The sequence below is a fragment of the Castor canadensis genome, chromosome 8 (genome assembly GCF_047511655.1).
Source record: "Castor canadensis chromosome 8, mCasCan1.hap1v2, whole genome shotgun sequence".
Taxonomy (NCBI): domain Eukaryota; kingdom Metazoa; phylum Chordata; class Mammalia; order Rodentia; family Castoridae; genus Castor; species Castor canadensis.
The window spans coordinates 5,160,936-5,180,490 of NC_133393.1; the positions used below are offsets into that span (position 1 = coordinate 5,160,936).

Sequence of the window (19,555 nt, forward strand, 5' to 3'; positions counted from 1 at the left end):
AATAAAAAATTTTTTAAAAAGCATCCAAAATATTATTTTAATGTAATTCATTTGTTTATCTGTATAATTGCTGTTATTTGGCTATATTTAAGCTATGATGTGGCTATTTTCTATGGCAACCTAATTTAAAAAAAAAACAATGCCTTTGGAACTAAACTATTTGGGAAAATTTCTTGGAAGTCTTGTCTATGTCATGCTTTTCTTCACATGGTTCCTTCATCCTGGCCATCCTCTTAATATGCCATTGAGGTAAGAAAACACTCAACACATCAACCAACTAACAGGGATTAGTCACCACATTACTTTTCCATGATCTCTTTTTTCCACTATTGCAGCTGATTATCGTGTAACATTTACAGCAGTTGGTTCACACTCTCAGTGCCTATTAAAATCCTGTGGTCAGTTACAATCCTTTGATTTACTTTTCTCCCATGAAACGTGGCCAAAGTGAGTATGTCCCAACGTGCATGTGTGCTAGAGCGTGTGTTTATCTCCGACCTCCCCGTGGATCACTGGCTAATGAAGAACTAGTCTTAACTATGGTAGTGCCATATTGAGGTCCTCTAGGAAGTCCCATGCTCTGCTAAACATGTGTTCCTCTTCCGAAGAACGACCTATTTATACCCACAATCTTCTCAAAGGACCTGAGGTGACCAGGCTATTAGAGACTAAATTTTATCCATAACCTCTGCTTTCTCTCACTCTACTCAAATTCCTGCTTCCAGCAATTAAACACCACATAGTTCTTTTTCTTTCTTCATACTCGGGTTGATTGAGTCCTTGACTTTAAAAAAAAAGAATACTGGCAGGTTAAGAAATCCAATCCCTCTTCACCAACCAGAGCCCGGCCTCCTGAGCCCGGATGGCCCAGAGTGGAAGGCCAAAGAGGGAGAGGACAGCTCAAGCTGCTGACCCAGGCCAGAGCGCAGGCTCGGCCTGATTCATCCAGGGGACGTCAAAGGGTTGTTCTAAAAATTGCTGCCACTGGGGCTTGTCAGGTGGCTGCTGGTGACTCCCCACTGGATTTTCCTTCTCCCTCCCTCTCTCTGTCTCTCCACAGTTCACTTCCCAAGAGGAGTCTACTGCTAAGACTTCATCTCAAGTCCAGCAGCCACATCACACAGGGAGGAAAAGAGCTGAAACCACACTTCCCAACTCCTGTCTTCTGGATCCTGGGTGTGTATGGCTGAGTGGGTGGGAGAGCATGGGGTGTCTGTGTGTTTGTGGTCACAGACCTATTTTCTGGTAGGGACTCTGCATCTGGGTTGGATTGTTCATGTCCCTGATCTGAAGTTAAGAGGCAGAAAACGTTTTCTTGGAATTTGAGAAATGGGATAAATTAGGAAACTGACATAGTAGCAGAAATGCATGAGCGAAGCTCTATAAAAGTAAAGGTACTTGTAATTTCTAATGATAATCTTAAATCCCTCCAGCTTCTGTTAAGTTTTCCTGACACCACTTTATAGAAGAGAGAAGAGAGATAATTCTTAGGCTTTATTCACAAAGTTTAGAATTCCATCTTTATTTCTATCAGGAACCATTTACACATTTGGTCCCTGTTCAATTTAGGTATCAGTTTAGATAATTTTATCAGCTTTCACCAGATTGATAGCACAGAAACCAGACAACTTTTTGACTCCCAGAAATACAACTTATTGATAAAAACAGAAATCTCCCCCACGAATAGTTCAAATTTGTTATTTGAGTAAAAAACTGGTTTTTGTTTTAAATTGCATATGTGCTGAGAGTGATATAAGTTTTAGATTAAAAACCATATCGGAGATGAAATGGTAAAATGGAAAATCCCCCTCAGTTGGACTTCACTTAAAATGGTTAGCAGCCGCCAACAGGCCTGTTTCTATTTTGGGAGGCCGCTCTGATGAGCCCAGACAGATGCAGCAGTTGGAATGTGGCAGGGACAGGGAGCAGGCACAGCTGATTTGCACCCTTGGCAAGAAAACATTCTGGGATCCTAATGTCTTCTGGCACGAGAGTGATAGTGACACTTCAGCGCACATGGTTTTTCAGCTTGCCCTGGGTAGCATCTCTCCCAAGAGGCAAGGGTAGCAGGCAGTGGAAGTCTGTTCTTAAATAAAGTGACAACACTTTTTTATAACTACTTCTGGAAGCTTTCATCACGGCTTGGTTTGGACCAGGAAGAATTTGATTACAAGTCAATAATTTTGCACGGACTTGCCCACTTGTAGGTGAGGGCACAAAGATATTATCATTTCTTGGCAGCATAGTCTCAGCTCAGAGGTTCTAGGTCTATTTTAGATCCTGGGCCTTTTTATAAATCCCATAAAAGAAGTCTGAGCTACAGAAAAGTCCACATAAAGACAGTATGTTTCACAATCTTCTGCAGGGCTCAAAGGCTCACATTAGGGTTGCCAGATAAAATACAGGACACCCAGTCATACTTGAATTTCAAATAAACCATGAGCCATCTTTTAGTATAAGTATATTTCAAGTACTGCTTGGAATAGACTTATAGTAAAAGTATAAGTATTTTGGTTTATTCAAAATTCAAATGTGACTGGATGTCTTATATTTTTATTTTCTAACCCTGGTAGCATAGGCCTAGACACATAGATACTAAATAAAGAACCCTATCTCTGTTGGCTCAACCTTATCTGCATCAACAGCAGTATGGAAAGCCACACTGAAGGAAGAAGTCATATAGGACCAGACCCTGGCAAATCTGGCAGCAAAAGCTAGCTGTGTATTCTTAACTGTAAAATTTCAGAACTGAAAAGGGCACATGTCCTCATTTGACAGGTGGTTAAAGTCCTAAAAGCTTGGATTTTTGCCCCAGGTATATCAAATGAATAGAGGAGAATAAAACAGAAATCAAATTTTCATGTCTATGATGATCAAAAAGACATCGGTCTTAAACTATTATCTCCTTTGAGAAACACAAAAGACAAGGAACGAGAAAGGGCCATTTAAAAAATTTTTTTCAACAAAACCAAAACTGTAATTTTTCATTGGATCCTTGTATCCTATAACTAGAAAACAGAATTACAGTTAACTTTGTATACGCAGATTGTATACTTTATAAACAAAATCTAGGTGCAGCCTCTACCTAAGTTAAACCATATGAAATTGACAGTATTTGTTTTTAAACAGAAAATGGTAATTTTATATTCAGTATAAGACTTAAAGAGGAAGTGCTTTATTATCCGAGTGACAACTTCATGCAAGATCTTCTCGAATCTGTTGATATTTTGGCTGACTGAACCCACTGGAGTTTCATGTCCTACCACCATAACAAGACAAAGAAATCTGCAGGCGTTATATATCCCCAAACAAATTTATTTTACACTGTAAAAGATAACTCTTTCATTTCCATACTTGGAGCTAGAAAGAACCATTTCATGTTATCCATACTCAACATCTGGTTTTATGAACCTCAGCTATTTTCTCATGTTGGAGTAAGCTAACATCTCACCTACCACAGGTCAACCCACCCTGGACTTCATGGCAGGAAGCCAGCAGGTCAGGGTTCCATGTAGGTTTGAATCTTTGTGCCAACATACACTTCTTTGTGTGACCTTGGATAAGTTTTTTTCTGAATCTTAATTTCTTCACTTATAAAATAAACACAATATAATCTGTACTTTAGAATTTCTGTGGCATTTTAATTTTAAAAGTGAATTTATGTAAAGTACATAATCCAGGACTCAGCATAGAGTAAGTCCTCCACTGATAAATCCTAGCTCTATAGTTATTATTCTAGGTAGGAATAGAGGTATCTGTTTTTAAAACATGAAGTAACTCGTGCTTGGTGATTTATATTTAGGAATTAATTATCAACATACTTAACTTTGACAAATACAAAGGATGATGAAAAATGTGATGACTTACATAAATCAGCTCAGCTATTTACTGGGTGTTAAATACGGGCACTATCATCATGAGCCAGGATCTGTGGTGGCCAAGGGGAAGGAAGCATGGAATTGCATCTGTTACCCTTCCTCCCAATTTTAACAGGCAGCTCTTCCCGGGGATTTGAGGAGTCACTCTGGATGAAGCAAAGCGGTAATTTTGCTGGCTTCCATAGCCAGGGAAGGGGAACCTCTGGACTTGTTCCAAGGGATGAAAGTATAGTTTTAGCAGGATGGAAACCTTCTACAACCATTGCACCCTGTGCAAAGTCTCTTTGACCCAAGAAGGGAAGAGACAGAAAAGGACTGGCAGTACCTCTAAGTAGCTTCTCATCCCCTTACACAACCTCAGCTGCTATGCCAGCCCAGCATTTCCTACTGCGGTGGGGGCCATAGGAAAAGAACAAGCCACCAACAGTCCCAAGATAAGTCTGTAAAGTTCTTTGACCATAAAGGGGGCAACTCATCAGAGCCCCTCATAGTCAGGAAGGAAGAATCAAGTCTGTTGTGCTGCAGCAAAATATGGAAAAACAGTTGCTGGAGTAAGGGTGCAGTTCTCACTATGCAGAGTGCAGCCTGAGTAAAGCCTTCCCCAGGGCATAGCAACCATGGTGATTGCCCGGTTACCAAGCTTGGGTATACTCTGAGTAGCTGCAACAAAGCACTCACTTGGGTCACAGGAGAAAAAAAGACTATAAAAACAATAAGTAAAAACTTCTTTCAGTTAAAACGTAAGTTGAATCAAAAAGAACAGAAGGCTTTCAAAATTTATTGCTTAGTATCTATATAGTCTAGGTTACATGTGAACGTATGATATGTATGCACTCCTCACAGCCACATTTTGACTATCATCGACCAGCATTGATCAGCTATCATAGGACCCAAGGATGCACAGTGAATATTTGTGTAATTGTAGAAAAACCAGTGAGAGTTCTTGTACAAATTCACATATGACCTAGAGCCTGGATATCATTTTTATTTTATTTGTTTATTTATTTATTTATTTTTATTATTATTCATTTATTCACATGAGTATCATTTTTAAATATTTGGTTCTTTTCCAATCACCTTCTATTAACCCACACGATCAAACTCAAAGCCCAGCACAATGACCAACTGAGTAAAAGAAAGTTAAATTGGTCCACTTCTTTCATATGCACTGTAATGGTGCCCATTCAAAACTTTCCTTTAAAGCTACCTGATCCTTAATTTAAATATGTGGCCAGGTTCTGGTGGCTCACACTTATAATTGCAGCTACTTGGGAGGCAGAAGGGGAGAGGATCATGGTTCAAGGCCAGCCAGGGCAAAAAGTTTTAAAAACCCTATCTCAACCAATAGCTGGATGTAATTGTGTGCACCTGTCATGCCAGCTACATGGGAGGCTGAGATTGGGAGGATTGTGGTTCCAAAGCCAGCTCCAGGAAAAGTTCACAAGACTTCATCTCAACAGAAAAAGCTGGACTTGGCGGCACATGCCTGTCATCTTAGCTACTGTAGCAATCATAAATAGAAGATAGTGAGACCCTATCCCAAATTAACCAGAGCAAAAAGGGATGGAGTTGTGACTCAAGCAGTAGGGTGCCTACCTAGCAAGTGGGAATCCCTGAGTTAAAACTGCACCCCGCAAAAAATATAGATGTGGAAAAATGCTGGCGGGCCCAGTGACAAGGTATCAAGGTGTGTGTGTGTGTGTGTGTGTGTACATTAATGTCACATGCCTTGTGTAAGGGGTCTGGAAGGTTTGCTCCAAGCTTCCCTCTCTGCCTCTAGGTTTTGACCCCCCCATAAAGCAAGAGCAGGTCTTCTCTGCAACAGGGCCCAAAACATTACCCAGTCCCTATCCAATCTTGCTGACCATCCTATTACCACCCCACCAGAATACTCCTCTTAATTTGAATCCTTAAACCAGGCAAATGGATTCAACCACAGAATCTGGTTTTTGCTTACCTGACCTGTAACCAAATGTTCCAAGTTCGTGAACTTCCTGGGTTATCCTTGGCATCCTAATGAAAATAAAAACATCTGTTCCTCAGCCTGCACGGCTTCCATGTCTATCCCTGGCATTTTCAAAATCCCTTGGAAATAGTCACCTTCCAGGAGCCTCCCTCTGCCGCTTAGTCATTCTCATTCGGTGTGACCGCGTTTTTTTAACCTGTCTGCTTTCTTCCCGCCCCTCAGGACAGCTCCTCTGTGAAGTGGTGGCTTTCTCTGACCTGCTTCACCTTTATTCTAACAAAATGGTTTGCTTTCAATGAACATGGTTCAATTTTCTTAAACATTCACTTTTTTTAGTTCAGGAAAAAAAATTGTATTTTAGATGACAGATGAAAGGTACACATTTTTAATAACTGACAGAAAACAAAGGAGAAAAATGGGCAAGAATATGAGCAGACAATGCACACGCCTAACAAACGTCTAAAGATTCACAAATAGTGAGACGCAAATTAAAGCAACCATAAGACACCGAGGTAACATTGATGGTGAGGATGCAGGGAGAAGGGTCTTCTCCTATTGTTAATCCAAATGTCAAATGCACACACACCTTTTTTGAAAAACCAGTCTGAAAACACCTATAAAGATAAAAAAAAAATCTGTAATTGAACACGCCAGCCTCATTCTCAGAGAAACTATTCTACAGGAAGTAGGGCTGGTGGCGTGGCTCAAGTGAAGGCTCTGAGTTCAAAACCCACTGCCAACATAAAAAAGACATTTGAAAGTGCTTACTAATAAATGACATTGTTTGATGTTAAACAACCATTTTTGCTAATCACCGGTCAGACATTTCCACACCAAACTTTCACTGACAACCCCAAGAGGCAGACATTGTTCTTTACTTTTGAAGTAAGTCAACAGAGACTGAGATGTTAGGAAATCTACCAAAAAGCACACTGTAGGGAAGTACTGCAGTTGGTATTTATGTTGCATCTTCATTCTCATTCAGATCGAAATGTTGCCTAATTTCCCTTGTGATTTCTTCTTTGGCTCATGGGTTATTTAGAAGTATATTATTTCGTTTCCAAATGTTTGAAATTAAATGGTTTTCCCAGATGGACTCTTGCTATTATTTCTAAGCTAATTGCCCTGTGATCAGATAACACTGTATGACTTCAATGCATTTAAATTTGCTGAGAGACATAAATTTGTGGCCAAGCATAGGGTCTGACTTTGCAAGTATTCCACATGTAAATCAGAAGAATTTGTATTCTGTTGTTGATGTAATGTTTAACTAAGTCAAGGTGATTAATAATACTGTTCAAATAATCTACAATGTTAACTAATTTTTGCCTAGTTGTTCTGTCAGTTGCTGAGAGAGAGTTGACATTCTCAAGTAGAATTGCCTATTTCTCTAGTTCTTGTCACTTGTTGCCTCGAGTATTTTGAAGCTCTGTTTTTAGGCATCTACATGTTTAGGATTGTTACCACATGGTGCTAATCTTTGAATCATTTTGAAATTCCCTCTGTCACTGGTAAAATGTTTTCTTGAAGTGCACTTTATCTGCTACTAATATAGCCACAAGAGGCTAGAGACTTCTTTATTTCTTTCTTTATTTATTTTGTGGTACTGGGGCTTGAACTCAGGGCCTACAACTCCACAAGCCCTTTTTTGTGAAGGGTTTTTCGAGATAGGGTCTCATGAACTATTTTCCTGGGTTGGCTTTGAACTGCAATCCTCCTGATCTCTGCCTCCTGAGTAGCTAGGGTTACAGGCGTGAGTCACGGCGCCCAGCCAAGCCTTCTTATGCTTATTATGTTCATGGAAAATTTTTTCTATCCATTTATTTTCTATTTATCTGTGTCCTTATATTTATAGAGAATCTCTTGTGGGTAGCATATATTTTTATCTTGTTTGTCTTATCCATTCCAGTAATCTGTCTTTTAATTAGAATTCTTTGTCCATTAACATTTGATATAATTAATATGGTTGGATTCAGGTTAATCATTAAATTGTTTCTGGTTGTCTTCCCCAATTTCTACCTCTCTGTTCCACCTTTTCAGTCCTGTTTGAGTTCCATTTAAATTCATCTATGTACCCTTTAGCTATCCTTTGCATTTTAAGTGGTTGCTGTAGGGCTGTGCTGTCAACACAATAGTCATAAGTCACTGCAAGTGTCTACTGAGCACTTGCAATGTGGTTAATCCAAAATGAGATGTACTGTAAGTATAAAATGCATCCTGGATTTTGAAGATTTCACGTGAAAAATGTGTAATTGGTAATTTTATAGCAATTATGTATAGAAATGATAGCATTTTGGATATATTAAGTTGAGTAAAATATATTACTAAAATTATTTTACCTTCTCCTTTTTATCTTTGTAGTGTGGCTACTAAAAATTTTTAAATATATATGTATCTCAGGTTGTATTTCTATAGGACATTACTCTAAAAATTACAATATGCAAAGTTAAATTTTCACAGGGTGCGTAAGTTAATTTTGTATGTACTGCTTCGCATACAATAGGAAAACCAGGCTGGGATGTGTCTAGTGGTAAAGCATTTGTCATGCATGAGAGTTCCATCACAGCAAGAAACAAAAAACAAAAAAGCTTGCAACTGGTTGGGTTATTTTACAACTGTCACCCCATCCCTTATGCTGTCATATGTACTACACCCACGTAAGTATAAACGTCACAAGACCATGTTATCAGTTTTGCTTTGGCGGGTCATATTTATTTTAAAGAACCGTAGGGAGAAATCTATATGATTCTTCCAGCTGTTTGCCATCTAGGATGTGCTAGAAGATTCAGGTCTCTACTGGGCCTCTTCTTTCTGAATCTTTTCCAGAAGTCCCCCCTCACTTTCTAGTGGCTCTTCAAAGCAGAAATACTTTCTGTCAGAGTTGTCGCTGCTCTGTGCGCTTAGGCTAAAAGTCACCAAAAAAGTATGTGTGTAGAAGAGGCATTCATTCTATACGATTTCCTTATCCAACTGTTGACTTCCCTACAAAATCATCCTCCTTTGTATGATTCCTAGAGTCCGTGAGTATTTCCTGCTACATCTTCCCATCTCCACCCCAGCTCCTACTTACAGTTACCTTATAATTGTGCTCTTGATTTGATATTCTAAAGGCAGAATAAACTAATTGCTAATTTATTAAACTTTATTAGGATACTTGAGGAGAAATCATTTAAGGATGACATAAAGATTAACAGTGTAGAAAAGGAAGATTTAAATTTGGAAATTAGTTATTATGCCTCCTAAAGTCCACCGGCCACTCCCTGGTTGGGAATTCCCTTCTGAACCTCTTCCTCCACAGCTCCAGCATATGGCTATGTTACAATACTGAGAGTTCTCTGCAAATAAGTTGTTTATATTAAACAAACGGAATTGTAAAAACCCAACAGGCCAGTGTCCCACCCTCCTACCCTTCCAGCCCTCTCCTAAGACTCTCTGGGCCTCTCTGGGGTCCAGAAACTGGAGAATTGCACAAGGCCCCTCAGAGAATTCTGTGGGACTCAGCTCCAGCACTGTGTCCTGAGTGCATTCTGGCTAGCAGGTGCTGTCTTTTATCAGTTATTAATATTGTAAATACCCGCTGTGTACCACCAACAAAACTATCTTTTAATAATGGATTAAAAGAATATTTAGCCTTTCAGTCTAAAGCCTTCAAATCACTCCTCAAATTCAGGATTTCCTCAAGAGCAGGGAGTATTTATAAGTCTTGTTCCTGCATAAATAAAAAATCACACGGGTTCTTCCAGAAACACAGACAGGGCTCTTCCTCCACAGAATTTACTTAGCTATGCTTACAGAGCTCCCCTGTCATCACTTTGGATTTGCCATGTCTTGTCTCTCTGGCATAAATTACATTTTTTTTGCTGTCTTATCATCCCCAGAAGACTGCTGCCTTGCAGCTGAAGGTATCCAATAACTGCTTACTGAACAAAATATTTTACTTTTTTTTAAAAAAAGTTTTTCCCCCAGACAATGCAACAAAGAGACACACTCAACACATAAGTCAAGTGCATGGGAACACTAAAATGATGATGGGTTCCTAATCTATTTCACAAGGTGAAGCTACCTTTTGGGAGATTTGCAATTTTGAAAACTGCCTGCAAAAAAACGATGAGAAAGGATCCATGTGGTACAGTCTGTTAAAGAGAGAGAAACGTGAATGTGACAATTTAAACTAAATAAAAAAAGAAAAAACCTGGCAATGATTCCTGCCTACCTGCTGTTCTCTCTGCATGGATAGAAACAGAGGGTGATAAGATGGAGCATCTCTTTTCTTAAGTCCTTACCATATGGAGCTCACTAAACTCTAGTTAAGTATCTCTTAAAACACTCATTTCATTTCATTGCTGCTGTGAATGAAATCATCTTTCCACATTTCTAAATCTTGCATGAATGCCTAAATTTTAGTCTTTGTATTAAGGAAAACCTTCAAAGTGGTAATATTTACTTTCTGGTGAGAGTAAACTAAGCCGTTCAAGTGATGTTTAAGTACGGTTGTATATTTGCTGTACAGTGGAACCAGAGAAGCACTGTTCATTTCTGCTGTAAAACAATCACCTGGCCATACACCTGCTGAGAGATCTCACTTCATGGTATAAATTCCTCTAGAATCCTCCTCAATGTCGTTGCTGACGTAAACTGTCAAAATGTGCATCTAGGTTAAAGTCCTTAAATGCATTTTTTGAGGCTTAATCTGCCTTATAGTCATTATAACACTCTTACGAAAAAGTTTCTCAAGGTAGTATTTCAAAGTTCAAAGCACAGTTAAAATAAAACGAACTCCTTTCTTTTCTTTTCTTTTTTTAGCAAGCCCTTGCCTGTGACAGTGTGTTGGCCAACATGGCACCCAAAAAGAAGTCTGTCAAAAAGAACAAAGCAGAAATCAACGAGATGACTATAATTGTAGAAGACAGCCCCTTAAACAAACTGAATGCTTTGAATGGGCTCCTGGACAGCGGCAATGGCCTCACCTGCATTTCTTCTGAATTAACAGATGCTTCTTACGGCCCCAATCTCTTGGAAGGTTTAAGTAAGATGAGACAAGAGAACTTTCTATGTGACTTAGTCATTGGTACCAAAACCAAATCCTTTGATGTTCATAAGTCAGTGATGGCCTCATGCAGTGAGTACTTTTACAACATCCTCAAAAAGGACCCATCAACTCAAAGAGTGGATCTCAATGATATCTCCCCGCTAGGCCTGGCCACCGTCATTGCATATGCCTACACCGGAAAGCTGACCCTTTCCTTGTACACAATCGGAAGCATTGTGTCTGCTGCTGTGTGTCTCCAGATTGACACTCTTGTGAAGATGTGCAGTGATTTTCTGGTCCGGGAGCTTAGAGTTGAGAACTGCATGTATGTTGTTAACATTGCTGAAACATACTCCATGAACAACGCCAAAGCAGCAGCCCAGAAGTTCATCAGGGATAACTTCATCGAATTTGCAGAATCAGATCAATTTATGAAACTTACCTTTGAACAAATCAATGAGCTTCTGATCGACGACGACCTACAGCTGCCTTCTGAGTTAGTAGCATTCCAGATTGCAATGAAATGGTTAGAATTTGACCAAAAGAGAGTGAAATATGCTGCCGATCTTCTCAGCAATATTCGCTTCGGTACCATCTCTGCACAAGATCTGGTCAATTATGTTCAATCTGTACCGAGAATGATGCAAGATGCCGATTGTCACAAGCTCCTTGTGGACGCTATGAACTATCACTTACTTCCGTATCATCAAAACACACTGCAGTCTAGGCGAACGAGAATCCGAGGAGGCTACCGAGTCCTTGTCACTGTTGGGGGACGCCCAGGCCTTACCGAGAAGTCCCTTAGTAGAGACATTTTGTATAGAGACCCTGAAAATGGATGGAGCAAGCTTACAGAAATGCCAGCCAAGAGTTTCAATCAGTGTGCAGCTGTGATGGATGGATTTCTTTATGTAGCGGGTGGTGAAGACCAGAATGATGCAAGAAATCAAGCCAAGCATGCAGTCAGCAATTTCTGCAGGTACTTGATCTTTTGTTGGGAACTGAAATGGTTTGATATTGTGGGGAAATTGCCTTGACAGAGAAGTAAATTAATCATGCCTCTTGGCTCAGTTCATTGGCTCAGTAATAATAATAATTATTATGCCACTTTATATCTGCACAGCACTTTATACAAAATGCATTCAAATATATTGTGTACTCTAGATTTCTGAAACAAGCCTGTGAGGTGGGCAGAGAAGATAAAATTATTCTGATTTTTTTGATATGGAAAACCTGGTATACAGAGAAGTCATACACCGATAGAAATTCATATTTCTTCATTTATAGTAAGGTACTTTTCACACCACACTGGCTTTTTGAGACAAATTAGGGACAAATTTATTTTTAACACTAAGTGATAAGAAAGAATAAAATAATAAAAAATTTAGTTTAAGTCATTGCTACTGACAAATGTCTGGTGCATAACTGGGAAATCAGAGGAGATTAATTATTAAAATGTGACAGAAGAGTAAAAAACATTGAAAATGTAATTTTTGATATATGCACAAAGAACAAAATACAAAATGAACCCTTCAAAATGGAACTCAAGGGCCATAATATTTTTGTAAAGTTATGACAAAAAATTAAACTTCCATACAGATGAAATGTTTACAAAGTTGCGCTTATACCGTGATGGTACTATAAAGCGAGACATAACTACTAAACAACATCTAGATATTTATATATTATTTCATGAAAGATACTCTTTATTATTTCATTACATGTGTGTATACGCCATTTACCGGAATCCTGACAATTGACTTTTAGTCTTTTTTTTTTCCGCTTTGTGGTGTTAGAGACTGAACCCAGGACCTCACACATGTTAAGCAAGCACTCTACCTTTAAGTTGCATCCTCAGCCCTAGTCTTAAATTTCTAACTAAGTATAGTTAAAAACCTAAGTATAAGTTTTAATCTGGGTGCTAAATGGCACAAAGATGAACGATAAAGAGTGAATTCGATGCTTACAAACTTCTGCACTCTGGAAACAAGCAATCATCAGTTTACCATGATTTCCTTCCTGCTAGTACTCAAGTCAGTTTTTCAGTATAAATTTCAGTGCCTACAAACTATAGTACTGAGCACTAAACAGCAAATCCCTATAAACTAAAAATGTTTTCCTACCTATCAGTGGCAGAAAATTGAAAAGTATAAAAAGGTAAGCCTTACTGATGCTTTTAGACACGCATTCTCATTCTAACAGAAGAGGAAGACTTGGTTCAGTGGCTTGGCTTTGCTGTTGTGATGAATGGCCAAGCTAGGTGGACCAAGGGATAAGGGTAGGTGAGGAATGGAGAAATTCCCTGTCTTAAACAGCAAGACTGAGCTAGTGATGAAGACAGGTAGAATTGACTTTAGTGCTGTGGGGGGTCCCCTCTTCTGATGCACACCTTCCACCTGTCCCATCTCATAAATGCCACTCAATATCCCAACAAGGATGGATATTGTTTACAAGTAAAGGGAACGGAAGGGTCGCTCTGAGTGGGCTCTTCCAGGTCACTAGATAGAGGAAGTGGTCATGTAAGTGGTTGTGAGGGTGTCACCAGTGCCTGCTTTGTCACCCACCTTTACTGACTGACTGAAAAAAAGAAAAAAATACCCCAGCCTCTGGATGAGACACTTGGGTCCCTCACTTCCCTACGGGGGAAGTAGTGTCAAGACTCCCACATGATGGTTTGCAGGGTAACCCAGGTTCCCCAGCTTCGGGCCTGGACAACGCTGTCACACTTCTCTGCCACTTCCAGGTACGATCCCCGCTTCAACACCTGGATCCACCTGGGCAGCATGAACCAGAGGCGCACGCACTTCAGCCTGAGCGTGTTCAACGGGCTCCTGTACGCGGTGGGCGGCCGCAACGCGGAGGGCAGCCTGGCCTCCGTGGAGTGCTACGTGCCCTCCACCAACCAGTGGCAACCCAAGGCGCCCATGGAGGTGGCCCGCTGCTGCCACGCCAGCGCGGTGACCGACGGCCGCGTGCTGGTGACCGGCGGCTACATCGGCCACGCGTACTCGCGCTCCGTGTGCGCCTATGACCCGGCCAGCGACGCGTGGCAGGAGCTGCCGGGGCTGAGCACGCCGCGAGGCTGGCACTGCGCTGTCACGCTGGGCGACAGGGTGTACGTGATGGGGGGCAGCCAGCTGGGGCCGCGCGGGGAGCGCGTGGACGTGCTGGGCGTGGAGAGCTACAGCCCCGCGGGCTGCCAGTGGAGCCGCGCGGCGCCGCTGCCCGTGGGCGTGAGCACCGCGGGCGCCTCCGCGCTGCACGGCCGCGCCTACCTGGTGGGCGGCTGGAACGAGGGCGAGAAGAAGTACAAGAAGTGCATCCAGTGCTTCAACCCCGAGCTCAACGAGTGGACCGAGGACGACGAGCTGCCCGAGGCCACCGTGGGCGTGTCCTGCTGCTCGCTGGCCATGCCCGTGGGCGTGACGCGCGAGTCCCGGGCCAGCTCGGTGTCCTCCGTGCCCGTCAGCATCTGAGCGCAGGGCGGTGCGGGCCCCCGGGGGTAGAGTCCGAGGAGCCGGAAGGAAAATATGGCACATTTACTACAGCGACTGGACTTGAAAGTGTACCCAGGCGCAGGTCTGGAGGGGTTGCTGGTCTTGGTATGGCATAATCTACCTCTGACTTTTTACTATTTTCTCTCTTCTTGAAGTCAAAATACAGCCAACAAAAGAAGCCACTTAGTTCGTCGGCCACTGGGTGGCACACGGAAGTCGTTGCAGGCCGGGTTTCCTGAGTGGCCAGCGGTCGCACCCACACTTGAGATCTTTTTGTATTCCGCATTTAAGAACACGTGAAGCTTATGGGAGTAAGCAACTTCGTGTTCCAAAGTTTATCTTCCTCTCTCTTTTTTTCTTTAAAGAAGTTAAAAGTGCTCATTTATAGGTTTTATTTTCATATGGAAATGGTCTATATCTATAAAGATTCAATTCTGTATTTCAACACGATCTTTTTTCCTATGCTTGACTGAAAGAATGATTTTTAAAGACATCTCCCAACAAAGTCATAAAAGCTTAAAGAAGAGCTGACCCAAAAGGAACAGAGCTTCCACCCAAGGGCTGACAAAGTGACTCCTTTGAGTTGGCACCGATTTCCCTAGTCCTCCCTGCCTCAGGCCCCCGGTATATTTCCTATCATAAGATCCTACCTTCAAAGAAGGAACTGACACTAGGCATTTAATGTACAGTGCAAATTCAAACCATTTTGCTGTTTCTTTTTTAAGTATTTGCGCTTTCTCCCTCGTATCCCCGGAGACTTGTCTTGGCCTAACACCAACATTTCCACAAGCAACAGTCGCCTGTAACATCACTCTGGGAACATCACCAAATAAACTGGTGTTCTTAAAGATCACAAGCACAAAGCTTGACCTGAAGACTGAACAGCAAGCAACAGTAATTGTACTTTCCCCACTCTTCAGATAATGAAAATGAAGGAAAGATGGTGAATTCTTGGATTTGACAATTGCTAGATGAAGGAAGGGATTCTCCTGTTGGTGAATACCTTTGTCTCTCATTCCTTATTTATCCTCCTGATTTCTTCATTAAAAATCTGACGCATATTTCACATATAACTCTTAAAATAGTATAGGCCCATTCAGTTCTGTTTTTGTGAACCTCAACTCCAAATGAGCTTTGCAAATCAAAGTGTATCATTTATCATTTGTCTTACATATTTGCCGAGTTTGAGAGAACAGGAATGATTGTAGTAAATGGTACATATTTTCCTTTCTTATAATTTATCTCTTTACTCTTTGATAGTGTATTTGTTTTGGAGAGGAAGTGGCTTATCAATTATGGGTTATGTGCAATTGCATCTTGAGAATAAATTTTTAAAAGTTAAACATGAGCTATATGGAAATATAACTCGCTTTTCATTAATCTCATCCTCTCCCACTTTTGTAGATAGGTTATTGCTAGAGTTACAATATTTACATTAAAATACAGTCAACCCTCCTTATCTGTGGGTTCTATATCTGCAGATTCAACTAACCATGAATGAAAATATTTGCAAGAAATTGCATCTGTACTGAACAGGTACAGACTATTTTTGTCATTCCCTAAACAATACTGCATAGCACCATTTACACACCACTCCATTGCATGAGGTATTGTAAGTATTCAGGCATACAGGAGAATCTGAGTAGGCTGTATGCAAATACTACACCATTTCATGTAAGAAACTTGAGTGTCCATGGTTACTGGTGTCCTAGTACCTGGAGATACCAAAGGATGACTGTATTTTATTCCAACTGTGAAAAGTGGTTCAAATATACACTTTGTGGAACAATTTTATATCATTGCCCCTCTATGGGTGCTTAATGGCAACACTCAGGTACAAGGTATAAACACTGCGAATTAAGAATAAGATATTATTAGTATGAAAATGCTGGACTGTTTCCTCACCCCACACAGAGAACGGGGAATTTCACCAAGTGCAGAGCAGATCGAGAGCACCTGCTGCTTTGATTCCACGTCTGCCCAGGCTGGGAAATACAGCTCTGCGAGAGAGTAGTTCATGGAGCAAGTAAAATCACTGAGCTCTTTATTTACCAATGATACAACCTATATATATAGCTGCACTGGTGAGACAAATTTTTCATCGTTACTCAATCATTTTGGCGCAACTTACAAAGCCTACGTGAGAGTGACTGTAAGATCTTTAGTTTGGTATATGCGCACACCCATACACTGAAAAGTCTAGTATGTTGTTAATTTTGGGACAAAAATGCTTAAATGCCATAAATAGGCACAATAGATGCAATTCTTTGATGTGCACTAAAAGATGTGTTTCCCACTGAGGTCTTAAAGGTGGTGTGTGAAGAGGAAGACCTAGGTCTTTAAATGAAGTAAAACCAATCAATTGTAACATTTTATGTTAGAAAAATGAGGAGAGATACTGAAACTAGAGAATTCTTCATCTTGACAGAACAGGTTGTACAAAAACCTGGCAGTGGCTTTCTAGAATGAAAACTGGAGATATTTTAGAGCTAGATAAAGCATGTCAAACTTTAAAATTAAACTGTTTTCTGCATTGTTTATCTGAAGATGTATCTGGGCTTGCCAGGCTCCAGGGTGCATTGTTGTTTTATCTATTTCAACAGTATGGGTTTGGAAGGCTAGAAATTCTGACATAACACATTGGTAAGGAGTGTGCAACAAAAGGGTCGGTGAAAGTTTTGAATCCTGGAACACCTTGCACTGCCAACAGAAAGGCACAAATCAAATTAAATAACGCATGTCACCTTCCCTGTGCATCTGAGACAATCTTTAATCCCACTCTGAAAGCAACTAGAAAATATATCAGCTTCTCCACACTTTCCAACTGAAAGTTTCCTGTGATTTGTAATCGTTTCAGCTTAGTTAAATTCAATTGCACTCCAAGTCTTAGTATATCCAACGGTATACTTCTTTTATTTTTCTGAAAGAAAAATACCTGTTATTTTTGTAATGTCTGAGTCCTGTGATTAAATAAATGCATCGATTCAATATATCAGAGAAACAGATGTTACCCAGCAGTCAAAACAATAAAACTAAAGCTCTCTTTTTTCTAAATGGGCCAGAAATCTGATAAGAAAGTCTCCAGGAAGCCAGACTTTAATGTAGATTACCCACTTTTGGTTAGGTTTTTGGGACTGAGTTATGATCCACCCTGCACTAATTGCTTTTAGTGCTTTGAATGACTTTTATTTTTACTTACTGTGGTGTCAGAATGGTTGCAAATTGAAGGATTACTGATTAATATAGTTCTGTGTTACGGTCAGATGGTAGTGGACTGTTATGAGTGGGGACGTGAAATTGAAGTAATAAGGAAGTGAGTACCAGATGGTTCTATGATTTAAGGAAGAGCAGCAACTATAGTAAGTGTATTTTGCAAACATGTACATAACTAGAGGTTACTTGAAAATATGTGTTAAAAGGTCATTTATTTTTTGCTAGTTATCCTGGCCAAGTGTCTTCAGAATTCATCCAAGTTCCTAAATAAAGGAAACTAAAAGGACTTCATTAACTTATTTTTCCTTTAGTTAAAACCAAGATGAATTTTTGAAATCTCTGGGAGATCTTGGTCCCCCTCCCGTCACTGATGGGTATGTTCTGTGGCACAAGGCAGCATTAAGAGGAATTTGTTTCAGTATCTCTTCTCATTTCAATAAAAACTATAGCATAATTTCCTGAACACTCCTTCATGGGTAATTATTAGAACTAAAGACTGTACAATATTAAAGATTTACCCTACAGCACACTCAGAGAGTAAAAACCACTTTAACCTTCCCTCTCAGGGAATTTGAAATAAAATATTTACTTTGGATGCTCCTCAAAATCTTTTTATCTATTCAACAAAATTTGGCAGAAAATTACTTTGCTTAAAACATTCTGGTACTATATGAGGAACAACAGACTAAAATGTATGCAGTGTTATTTTGTTATCATCACTATTAATAAATATTCATCAAATAAAAGCTTAATCAATGATCGAACGTAGAAATTTTGGAAGTATTATTTCTGTGAGTGGGGTGCTTGTTTATTTTTTCTCTATTTAGTTGTCATTATTATTTACCTAAAAAAAAAACAGCAAAAGGAAATAATTGAAAAAATGTTTCAGAAGCCTGAAGACTGGTAAAAGAAAACTGCATGAAACATAACAGTGACTTGCAGCTGAGTGCTGGTGCTCACACCTGTAATGCTGTAATGCTACTTGAGAAGCTACGATTGGGAGGATCTCAGTTAGAGGCCAGCTCACATACAAAAATAAGTTTACAAGACCTAATCTCAGTGGGAAAAAGCTGGGAGTCACTGTCATCACAGCTATGGCAGGAAGCATAGAATAGGGGAATCGTGGTCCAGCCTGGGCAAAAGGTGAGACCCTATCTCTAAAATAATCAAGGTAAAAAGGGCAGGAGGAGTTGCTCAAGAAGTAAGTGCCTGCTTAGCAAGTGCAAAGCTGAGTTCAAGCCCAAGTGCCAACCCCCCTCCAAAAAACAGTGTCTTGCTTAGTAACTTAGACAAATATCTAACTCTGGCCTTACTCCTCCTTGAGCATTCAGAAGTCACAGATTGAGTGTTTTTACTAGTCTCATTTCTACCCTGATCATAGCTGGCCTAACAGCTTCAGGTACATCATCGTTTGCAGGAAAATAACTTTTGTCATTGCTATACAGACAAATCCTCACACCCTTTCTCTTCTGCCTCACCTCTCCGAATGAGCAAATGAAATATAATCAACGCAAGGTGCTCAGCTCTTCATTGACTTGAGTTCTTAAACAGTAACATTTAGAGGAGGTCATCTTAGTCACAGCTCAAGAATTCCAAGTGGCAGCAATACCTTTCTTAAACTTCTTGGAGCCCTGGAACCACATTAGGAAACTAGACTGGCCACAAACAGAAGCCAGCTGGTGCCATGTTCCTACTTCTGAGCATACCAGTTGGGGCCCAGAGACTCTGAACTTTCTCTGAATCCCCGCATAACTCCAAGCTTCCCTGCAGTTTTGCACTCTCTCTCTCCTTCACACATGAGTCCATGTTTCCAGTTCATGACACATAAGGTTATTTATCGACACTAGTTACACCCAAGGCACCATACCGTGTATCAAGCTGTGTTGCACACACTATATTAGATAAGTTTGGAGGCAGACTAGGGACTGAAGAGCACTCAAATCCACCTCTAGGCTCTCCTCTCATCAGAGTG

At 40.4% G+C, this 19,555-nt stretch overlaps 1 protein-coding gene across 1 annotated transcript; it reads left to right on the forward strand.

Annotated features, from left to right (window-relative positions):
- Positions 1-975: 975 nt before the first annotated feature.
- On the forward strand, positions 976-18,347 carry Klhl31 (kelch like family member 31). Its single transcript, XM_074081918.1, has 3 exons — positions 976-1,176; positions 10,648-11,852; positions 13,617-18,347. The coding sequence occupies exons 2-3, from the start codon at positions 10,681-10,683 to the stop codon at positions 14,347-14,349; spliced, it is 1,905 nt and encodes a 634-aa protein (XP_073938019.1). The 5' UTR covers positions 976-1,176; positions 10,648-10,680; the 3' UTR covers positions 14,350-18,347.
- Positions 18,348-19,555: the final 1,208 nt, after the last annotated feature.

Bases quoted from the DNA above. Each gene is read 5' to 3' on its own strand.
- Klhl31 (XM_074081918.1), top strand. From the start codon at position 10,681: ATGGCACCCAAAAAGAAGTCTGTCAAAAAGAACAAAGCAGAAATCAAC. The intron at 11,853-13,616 runs GTACTTGATCTT...TGCCACTTCCAG, and splicing joins GCAGTCAGCAATTTCTGCAG to GTACGATCCCCGCTTCAACA.